At 33.1% G+C, this 11,430-nt stretch overlaps 1 protein-coding gene across 1 annotated transcript in view; it reads right to left on the minus strand.

Moving 5' to 3' along the window:
• LOC101737120 (mediator of RNA polymerase II transcription subunit 23) overlaps nucleotides 1-11,430 on the minus strand; it is a 25,196-nt gene extending 13,766 nt beyond the window's left edge. Inside the window, exons 1-9 of the mRNA XM_038012039.2 lie at nucleotides 10,627-11,430; nucleotides 7,561-7,805; nucleotides 7,346-7,478; nucleotides 7,069-7,251; nucleotides 4,603-5,375; nucleotides 4,131-4,528; nucleotides 2,901-3,075; nucleotides 1,571-1,740; nucleotides 406-524 (exon numbers count right to left, since the gene is read on the minus strand). Coding sequence (XP_037867967.1) covers nucleotides 406-524; nucleotides 1,571-1,740; nucleotides 2,901-3,075; nucleotides 4,131-4,528; nucleotides 4,603-5,375; nucleotides 7,069-7,251; nucleotides 7,346-7,478; nucleotides 7,561-7,805; nucleotides 10,627-10,749 — 2,319 coding nt within the window. The 5' untranslated portion in view covers nucleotides 10,750-11,430. The remainder of the gene's footprint in view (nucleotides 1-405; nucleotides 525-1,570; nucleotides 1,741-2,900; nucleotides 3,076-4,130; nucleotides 4,529-4,602; nucleotides 5,376-7,068; nucleotides 7,252-7,345; nucleotides 7,479-7,560; nucleotides 7,806-10,626) is intronic.

The following is an 11,430-nucleotide window of genomic DNA, read 5'->3' on the forward strand; positions in this document are numbered from 1 at the left end:
TGGTAAATGGAGGTGACTTAGAATTGGTATAGTGACAACACATTAAGTACTTACGTACAAAACAAACGTACTAGATTAGTGGAGATCATTTTAAATGAGCGTCATATTTTTAATCTGCACTGTTGTAATAAATGTTAATTTGAAAAAAAAACCTTTCCTTGTACCAATCAATACTTATGGCAAGGCTAAAGTCGAGTTTAGTTACAATTTTTTTTTTAAATCTTTGTATCTTTCGAATATAATTTTTTGTCAAATTAAATTAAGATAACTCATCTCAAAAATGATCCGGGGCGATAATTATTATAAAAACTTCAAGACGAATTAAAATTTGAAATGTTTAATTTGAATGCTTTCAATCAGGGTTATCGAACCTTATGCTTCTAACGTCGAGTACATAATGCAAACCTGATTAAAAAACTCGACAAGAACAGGTGGAAAGCATTGGAGCGTATGCTGCGACCACATGTGAGGAGTGTTCGTCATTATTGTTGTGAGAAGTTCTTTAACTGCTGCCCCATCGCTACCTGCAAAATTTGCAATAATTACATTAGTACAAGACACTAAATTGCATTTCCAAAACATTAGTTTTCGATCTTCCTAATACAGTAGTGTGTAGTTCCTAGTAGTCTAATAACTACTAAAAACTACTACTTTTACACATTATCACTATTAGTAAGATCGAAAAGAAACGTAGCTATCTTAGTGGGGTCAGAATTATTTTTATTCACAATAAATATAATTGTCACTATATAGACTATATTGAAAATATATTAAGATTTTCTAATATCATATCATTTCGTGAATAAGACAAAACACTTTTTTTTTACATTCCTCTTAAACTTTAATTTTATTTCTTTTATATACTTTCTTATAGCGTAGATGGTTGGACGAGCTCACGGCCCACCTGGTGTTAAGTGGTAACTGGAACCCATAGACATACACAACGTAAATGCCGCCACCCACCGCGAGACATGAATTATAAGGTCTTAGTTTTAACAGTATAACGGCTGCCCCGCCCCTCAAACTGAATAGCATAACTGCTTCATGGTTGAAATAGGCAATGTGGTGGTACCTACCCGTGTGCACTCACAAGACGTCCTACCACCAGTAAAACTACCAGTACGAAATTACTACTTCTACTACTACCGCAAAAGAGAGATTATTGTTGTGACATCGCTAACTATGCGAAACAGATTCATTCGTTAAGACGCGTGCGACCCACCATACGGCATGAATGACTTTTATTTTAAAACTATACAGATTAGATATTACTTCAGGGTAAGTACTATACAATGTATTTAGTCTCAGCCTGGACTTTCCTAATACTTTTTTCTGCGTTGTAGTTTGTTTCGAAAGCTTTATCTATCGGTAATTTTAGATTAAAAATCTTGTACTCGTTTTAGTGTAGTGTTCTTTATTTTTACATACATACATCCATAATGTAAATACGAAAGTAAATATAGGCAGTATATAAGTACAACATTTGCCTAAAAGTTAAAAGTATTGTTTGTAATTTTGGGAATATTTCTCTCCGTGGATGCAATGCAAAAGTTAAAAAAGGAACACTCACCAGCGCCCGCCATGTGGATCCCTCGAGCGAGAGTCAATACTAATACTCTGTTAAGTTCTTCACTCTCGGACGAAACAAGCGACTTCGGCTCCGATACGACACGAGACATCTGTAGCTGAACGCCAGAGCTACCGAGACTCGTTATAAGGCGAAGAGCAGTGCTTTCGAAACTGAAAAATTATTTATTACGAACATTAAAAATACGCGTTAAACTATCATGGTTTGCGGTCAAAATTGACATCTATATTAATACATATATAAATATAGTGGTTTTCACGGATGTTCCGTTATAACTACTGAACCATGCATCCGATTGACTTGAAACTTGGTATCCATGTAGTAAATATATGTACTTAATGGATAGGCTAATATTTATATGAGTGTTGGACTCCCTACACCAGTTGCGGGGGCGTTAATGATGAGAATCTTTGTGGGGATGAGAAATAATAATGTTAATTTTAAATGCCCAACGAAGCGGACGGGTACAGCTAGTTATATAATAAATCTAATAAAATTATTGTCGACTAACTTTTAAAGGCCCGTAACCAAAAACTGTATCTCTGACATATCAAAGAGTTACTCATTTTTAAAAACAAAGTTTCTTTTTCGTTGAAAATCAATGTTTAAATTATATCATAGACCTAAAGAATTTAATTTTATGTCGTTAGTGAGTGAGAAATGCGTTTCTAAAGTCGTCAGTGTTACCACCCAATTAACATTTCATCTACCATTAACTAGAGATTCTTGATCGTTTTAAAATAACACGACTGTACTTAGCGAAATTTCACACGACACTCACATTATCTAGTTTATTAGTATTAGCGTTTTCTAAATTTTTGTTATTCACCTTTGCAGCTTTTTGACCAAAACATACATGGCCATGCAGTGTCATAATGTTTAAAGCAATAGATGGATAAACCGATCCAGGATCTATCTGGTGTTAAGCGCTTATCGTACTCTGTAAATTGTGAACGAAGTGAATATAATTCACATAGAAACATGTGATATAAATCACCACAGTTACCCTACTCTTCATATCGGAGGACACAAACGCTTCACGGTAGAAATAAGTAAGATGGTACTTCCACTAGAACGGGCAAAAAACCCTAAACCAATAAAAAAATTAATGTTGATTCCGATTTTTCGCCACAAACTATTTTAATAAAGCCACACTGCACCTCTTTTCTTGATTGCCTTTAAAAAAATATCAATATTTTCTGTCTAATTTTAATTTTATATTTTTAGTAAATATCAGACATCTTAGTTGTGGGTAACAAATGACGCGGAATTAAAAAGTATGAATAATTGTTACGAAAAAGATGATACATACCACAGTTGCAGTTGCGTCTGGTTAGCTTGAGGGTAGGCTGCTAAAGAATGTATGTTTGATAATAATTGCACTCTGTAATGTGGTTGAACATGATGTATCCGATAAGAAAACATGTCTAATAGATCATGTAGTATACCCCACGCATGAGATTTGAACACGTTAGGCAAAAGTTGATCTACAAAAGAATACAGAAGTTTTCGTTTATTCATTTCTGACATCTGAGACCTATTCTATTCTATCAGCCCATGGACGTCCACTGCTGGACTTAGGCCTCCCCCAAGGCTCGCCACAAAGACAAATCTGAGACCATTACCATTTAATTAAAAGATAAGGAGGCTATAAGAACGATTTCCTCGAGCTAAGACTTCAAACGTTCTCATGTATGATTACCTACACACAGCATGTCATCTTTATTTGTACAGAAGATTACATTATTAAAGTAAATTACCTAACAATATATAATTATGTCGCTACAGATTAAAATACCAATCAGATTCATAATATTTATCATATTCTTACAACGTAATGATTTGACTGCTAAATTGTGCTTCAAACACTGAAATTGTTTTTTTTATGATTGAAGGATTGCTCGTGACCCGTGGGCTTTTCCAGTTTCACCAGGACAGGTGGGCGAGTAAAGAGGAGTGGGATTTGCTAACAGCTACCCGAGCGCTTCCGAAGGAGACCTAACAACTCAAGGGTAGCTGCTTCGCAAATGAATCTACTATCGGATCGGAATTGCGACCCGCTGAGAAGATCCAGCGAGAAACTCAGCGAGCTGATGCATGGGTTAGGTTGCACGTCGAACTCTTTGTCGAGTTCGACGAGTACGGTTAACGGGGTCCCTAAGCCTGCTCCTAGTGTTAGAGCTGAAGGCGGTTCATGTAAAGTCTGAAATTGTATCATTAATACTTGCCTTATATTGAAATTGTTGCCCACTAGATTTGTCGTGACGTTTCGATGAACCTCATTTTCGTGAAAGTGGCAAAAACGTAAAAGAATAAGAGATATCATCTTGTTTGTTAACAAATTCTACTTAAGAGCAACGTTTGTATTCTTTGAAATCGATCATTTATATTTAAATCTACAGTGTGGGTAAAATAACGAAATCGAACATATGATTCAATGAGTATAGAATTGAAACATTGTCAATAGATGGTACGTTTTCAACTTTCGTCTTCAACCTATAATTATAGATATTTATAGAATAAATAGACAAAATAAACTTACTAATAAACCCTTTAATTCCCAGAGATTCTATTTCAGTATACACCAACAGTCGGCTATACGTTTCGACAAGTGCCGGAGACATCATATTGTTACCAGGAATGTTTGTTTTATTCTGTGCTAATTTCGCGACATGGGTCACTATGGAGTGAATAAGAGACATTTTACAATGCAAAGTCAAACTGTCCAGGATGCACATCGACAATGGTACGGTGGGCAAGGGAGCGGTTGTGCTCCCGTTGGGCAATGGTTTCTGATTTCCAAATAAGGTTTCGATTATTATTCCCATAGGTCGCGCATAATATTCTTGATTCGTTGAATATGCATTACAAAGCAACGCAATGCGATAGTCAGAGCCCAGAGTCGGGATATTATTTGATGTCATAAGATGCTGGAGAAAGCTGAAATTTTTATAATCAATATTTATGTATCAAAGTTTTCTCTGTATGCTGCATTTTAATTATTAAGTACTTACTCGTATTGCACTTTTAAGTTTGGCGGCATTGTCATAGTTTTGTGTTCAGTCTCCGCCTTTTTTAAAAGATGCATCCATATACATACAACCGCCATTTGGTGAGTACAATGTGCTTTGGAATAATCTGGTACCGGTAGCGGATCTTTTTCAGGATACAATAATTCGTGTAATTTAATTATGGGTATAAAATTCGAAAGTGGATGCCGCTGGATGCTTCCAGATATGAATTGTAATAGAACCCACATAAGATGATCTCGGCCTTTCTTCATGTCATGACCGACAAGTTTATTGTGTAAGCCCATAACAATGTTGGGGAAAGAAGCGAATCCAATCAATATTAAGTAAATAACTTGTGACGATAGATGCAACCAACACCAATGTGTTGGTGACATTTCATCTTCATCATTTTCCTGTTCACTTTTTTCCATAGGCAATATCATCAGTTCTACTAGTTGATCTTCAAGGGCAATACATTGCTGTTTGTGTTGTTTTTGGAGACCAAGCATTGAACACATCATGTCTCTGGAGTAAGGCTGCTGTAAGACGTGCCTTATTAATCCTATTTGTGGTTTTAGCAGTTCATCATCATATGGCAGGTTGCCTTTTAAAGAAAACTTCAGAGTAGTGGGATCTAAACGCCATGGATTCACTAAATGATCAGCAAATCCAGAAAACTCGACAACAGGGAGCATATTAGAATGACCGATTATCGAAACCATTTGAGCGCAAGGCTTAGTACTCTCAACAAAACTAGTCAACAGTTTTGCTAATTGCTGAAAAAAATTACAGCTTTATTAAAGTTAAAGTATACAAATGTTTTAACTGGCATACATTTTTATTGTATTACTAGCTGACCCGGCAGACTTCGTAGTGCCTCAATCGATAAATATAGACCTAAACTTTTGTATAAAATAAACTTAAAACAAACAAAAGGAATCCGTCCGACGCTACGGGGAACACATCAAAGGAAAACCAAAATTGTTATTTTTATTTAATTCCGAGCATTTTCATATTTACCTTTTAAACCTTCTGCGAACTTCCACAAATAATTCAAGACAAAAATTAGCCAAATCGGACCTGCCGTTCTCGAGTTTTAGCGAGACTAACGAACAGCAATTCATTTTTATATATGTAGGTAGAAAGATAGATAGATGTTGAGCTAGATTCCAGAATTATAAGGTTATTACACTTGACTGAATTCAGACGATACTGATTCAGTAGCAAGGATGGTTTCTAACTGACTGAATCATTTAGAAGCCTAATTAGAAACGCATTTAGGAAGGTGTAATCGATTTAGTTACTTGAATGGCTTCAGTCGGCCCATAGCTCTCCGTGCGTGAGGACGTTTCAGTTTGTTTTTTGCTTCCGAATAAAAAGTATTAATTTCGGTCGCCTTTATTTAATGTGCCACATTTATAAATAACCCATGTTTCAGGGATAGTTTTTGTCATCAGGGGTTGGGATATTGAAGAACTAAATTTTAACTCTTGATACGAATTTCCTGTTGCAAGGAATCTTAATGTTACAACCAATCTTTCTTTTGGACTTATACGTAGAATTAGATATGTAATAGTTATACAATAGATATATAAGAGACTATCGTAGGATAGTATCCTGTTTTTGAATAAACGGTGTCACAAGGTTTAATATTAGGTCAAACGAGATCGAATCCATTTATAGATAATTTGTGAAGTCTGCTGGTTCTAAATCACTCATAATGTTCATATTTGCTAACATTCCGCACAGCAATAAATTCACCGATATTCTTGTTTTTATTTATTTTTATTTTGAGAAATTGAAACAAAACACAATCACAAAAAAAAAAAAACAAAAAAAGTTGTTGTTGTTTAACAATACTGGGGCCATCCTCTTAGGCACACGACACTGTCTTACTTTGTCGCGTTACAACTGAAAATTGATTCAGTAACTGAATTTAGAACAGTGTAATCAGAAGCTTCTAAATTTGCTTCTCAATTCAGACGACTAAATTCAGCCAAATGTAATAAGCCTTTTAAAAACATACAAAATTATAGTCTGCCTGGTTATTGATCAAAAGACGCGGCGTACTTTCTACCTGGCTTCCTCAAGCTGCTACTACTACTCTTTGTATTTACTAGTCTTTAGTAGTGGTTGTACACTTCCCTTTGCTGGCTCAAGCAACTAGGCTCAATATTAACAAGTTCTACGCCATTTATGAGTGTAATTTGCATTGCATTGAGGCCACGCACGGGTCGATCAATATCCAATTTATTCTAATCTCGAAGGGGCCATTCGTTCCGAAAAATTGGACAAGTATTATACAAAATAATTAAAACATCAACTTCATGTCTCAAGGTGAGTGGCGACATTCACGTTGCAGTTTCAGTACTGCAATTACCACTTAATCTACATATATTTAATGTAGTTTTCGGAATATAATAAATTTAACATTTCTTCATTATATAAGTGATAAGGTAAAATACAAACCCAATGTGGCCAATGGTTGTTATCAGGATAATCTTTTTGAATTTCGGTAACAATAAAATATGCAGGTAACAAGGATGCATTGCGATCAAAAATATATTCAATCACGTTGTATAACGCTTTTAACTGGGGCATTGTACTCGAATTCAAACTAACGGGTAATGAATGAGCTTTCTCGCGACATCCCTGTAAAAAAATTGCGTTGTACATTATTATTAGGGCCATTAATTATGTATGTATAATACTTCTTACTCCTAAATAATTAATATAAAATATAAACCTTCATAATTTCTCGAACGCCTTTGTAATCAACGCCTCCTATTATTCTTCTAATTAAACTAAAGCATTCGATCCAAAAGTCAGCATTCTGATAAATAAGTTTTTCGTTGGTCAAAATACAATCACACAACATCCTGAAACAACAGATAATAAAGGTAATGACTGATATAAAATTCAATATTTTTTCTTAAATTAGTAAACTAAATTAAACCATACCGAGCTTGAAGGATATTTGTATTCACCAAATTCTCCAACAATGTGAGCAATTGCTTCATTTTGTATTTGTTTGTCAAGACTGCAGTCAAAGTAAGATATTGACGGATAGAGGACTCTTGGAGATCGGGATTGAGAGTTGTCAAGATACTGCATAGCTTCTTTTGATACATTGAAAGTCTCTCATTTTCTTGTTCAGGTTTGTGAACCAGGAAACTACTAAAAGCTTCCTCTACTGCCTCAACTTTCTGTGAATTATTTACAAGCTGTATATTTTATATTTTAACAAATTTGAAACACATTGACACATTACACACAATAACATTACACATGTAAAACTAAGCTTAAGGAAGACTTAAGACAAGTTTGCTAAACAGGTAGGTCTGAAAAATTATTTTCAATGCAATGATACAAATAAGTAGGCCACAGAGATAAACCTGTTTAATGTGACTTCGCAATTTCAAAGGCTCTCAGCTTTTCTTAGAGATGATTTTTAGAGCAGTATGGTGCAATAAGTAGTTCATTTAGTTAAAAAATTAAGATGTTCAAAAGTTAAAACTAAACAGACAAGTAAAATGCAGTAACTTTTCAATGGCAGGCCTGTCACTAATTCTTTGATGGTAATTGATTGAAGAAAATCAGTACTACTATAATCTACAATTGTTTCACATTAATTTAATAATTGATATGCAAAAAGGATGCTTTTTGCTTAACATAAACATAAAACGGATTGTGAATATTCTTTAAAGTAATGAAAATTTTTGTACTTTTATGGATTAATCTCGTATTAACTCTTTGGGTCATTTTGAAAAATTTACAAATTTCGTGGTCACACAGACAACTGAGAACTAATATAATTTTACGTTACGTCCTACTACCACAACACCAGACACTAGAGCGTTTCAACAACTTTCTATGACTATCGTAGTACATTCTTGGCAGCTGAGAGAACTATCTCCATGACTAAGAGATAAACATCCACCCTTGAAATAAGTTATAATATCAAGTTCATTCTATATCACCAGAGTGGATGTAATTTCCTCCAGATTGACACCCAAAAGCCTCTAATCATCAGAAGCAGGAACATTAGAGGGGCTTGTATCTGAGATGGTAGTAGAACACATGTGTCCCAAATCACCAAGTCACATACAGCTGATATTGATCTTAAACCCCTTTTCCAATTTCATTATATGGAAGTGTCTTATTTTTTCCACTGTTATTCTATAAATTCACAACTCGAGTGATTATGTATGTTAATATGTAATGTAACATAATTAAAATATCTATAAAGGCTATTTTCACTAAGGACACAACAATGGAGAAATGAGCGCTTTAGTTACTGTAATTAATTTCCATTTGTCTCTTGAGCATATAGGAGAACTTTAATTGTTGCCAATCTCTAATAATGTAGGGGACACAGTATGGGAAGATATTATAATGCCCAGATGCAAATTTCTTAATCACACTTCTAAAATAATTGAAAATTGTTGGTAAATGAAAGGACCCAAAATTGACTTAAATTATGACCAGTAATTTTAATGTTTGAATTTGATAACAGTAAGAATGAAAATAGGTAATTTATTTATGTATTTATATAATCTATTTATGTGTTTGGTAAATTTATCTATTTATGTATTTATAATAGTTACTTAATACTGTTTGTAAAATATTGTTACATTTTTTATTGATTTACAGTTTTTATCAGTAAAAAGCTGCAAGTTTTGAGACAAGACAAGTACTGTTTAAATAAACGTGCAGATAACTGTAAACAATATATATAAAAATAAGTTAGATAATTTTTGTTACCAATTAAGGAAACAACAAATATATTTAAATTTTTTTACTGCTGAATTAAAATAATTGACCTTTTTAAATTTATGTTATTTCATGAAGGTTAACAAGGATGATCACTAATTTAGAATTGTTTACATTTTTCAGTACTTTTATGAAAACTGTATACAACACTTACATAACACAAACATATACATCAATTATAAGCACATAAAATATTTCAAGAACATCAGAGGTTTCAAGAATATACAAAATTTGCAAAAACGAAAATGTGTTCATAATGCAAATTATGCTTAAATATTAAATAAGACTAAAAATTCTAAACTGAGTAATTTAAAAAAGCTATTTTAATATTCTCATTCATTGTTTTTTTATTGTAAGAAGTTTGTAAAAGATTTTCAAACAGCATTTTAAATATTATTTCAATATACTGAATGTACTATTAATATGTTTTATTTAATATTGCTGCCAATTCACAGTTTGGTGTTCTGACACTGCAAATTTTATTTATCAATAGTTTTATACTTTAAGATGTCTTAGTTGATTAAAAAACAAGGTTTCTAGTTTAATCCCTTTACAAATTTTATCATTTGCTACAGTGCTATGTACAATTTACATTCTGTGATAAATCTAGCCCATCGGTCAAAGTTTAATTCAGAATAAAACAAATATTTGAGATATTAATTTATCTTAAAAACTGAAACAAATGCATAAGGTTAACTTGGCAACAGTAAAATAGAGTTGACAATTCCATAGTTTTAATGAAATTTGAAATATTCTGTTATTTTCATAACATAATTGCTTTTTTATTCATTTGATACTTAGTCCTTACGTTCCATGTTAGACTAAATTTATTACACATTGTAAACACGCTAGATGCTTTAAACCTAAACATAAATGAAGCAATCAACCTTCACATCAAGCCAGCTACATACAATAAGCACGTGGACACAAATATTAATAAACGCAGAACAGTACATATTCAGCGCGTAATGAATGAGATGAAATTAATTTTTATTCATAAAACCTCTGATCTCGAAGTACAACTTACCATCAGCTCATGAGTCCATGTTTGCAACTAAGAAACAAGTTCGATTATTTGTAGGTTTTATTCATGAAAAACAAACAATAGTAAACAACATTTTGTTCATAATTAATGTAGATGATCATGTGAGTAATTTTTTTGTCAGTACCTATTATTTTCACAGATGCAGGGCACAGTAGAACGTTTACCTTTATATTTACCAATATATTATTAACCAAGAAAAATATATTTACCAATATTTCATTCACTATGTTGGCGACTTGCGAATCGGCCATTTCCGTGATTATATTTTCCTCGAACATGCGCTTGGATTGACGGTCACCTTTATACAAAAAACTAGCTAAGCACTGGAGCATCCAAACTACGCTTTCAACAAAACACCGAAAGGTTACAAAGTTATCGGTACATGTCTTTCAGAATAATAATTATGTATAAGATCTTTGACGGAAGAAGTTAACTCAAGAAAGAAATTTTAATTACAAATGCAGCTGTTAGGAATTATGTTCTTCTTAAATTTACATGCCAACGTTAACAAGTAAAAACTGGGATACTTAAACCATCACTACGCGAAATTTAATAAATGACTAAATGCATTGAATAATCTATGCTAAATGTGGACACTGGACAATAAAGGACTTTTTGGCGGGAACGCGAGGAGTGAAGTTGTGTGATTTGTTTTATTTTGTCTATTTAGTGTTTCTTCAGGTTTAAATGTGTAATAACGGTGGTTTATTAACTGTTTAATATCTGTGAAAGTGCACAAATGTGGGAAAATGAAACAAAGCTGCTGGACGTAACTTCTCGGGTTCCTCCAAAAAGTCCACTGAAAAAATCTCAGTAAATGACCACCATTTTACTGCGATTATATTTCATCCCATATCATCTCATTTCATTTAATTTCATCCCAGTTGATTAATGTTTCAAATTAATCATCTTCATTTCATTTCACTCCATATTATCATTTTTCATAAAATTAAGAATATAAGACATGACTTAAAGGTCTTAGTTACCAGGTCATAAAATCTCTTAAAAAAAAA

Source organism: Bombyx mori, chromosome 1 (genome assembly GCF_030269925.1).
Source record: "Bombyx mori chromosome 1, ASM3026992v2".
NCBI lineage: Eukaryota > Metazoa > Arthropoda > Insecta > Lepidoptera > Bombycidae > Bombyx > Bombyx mori.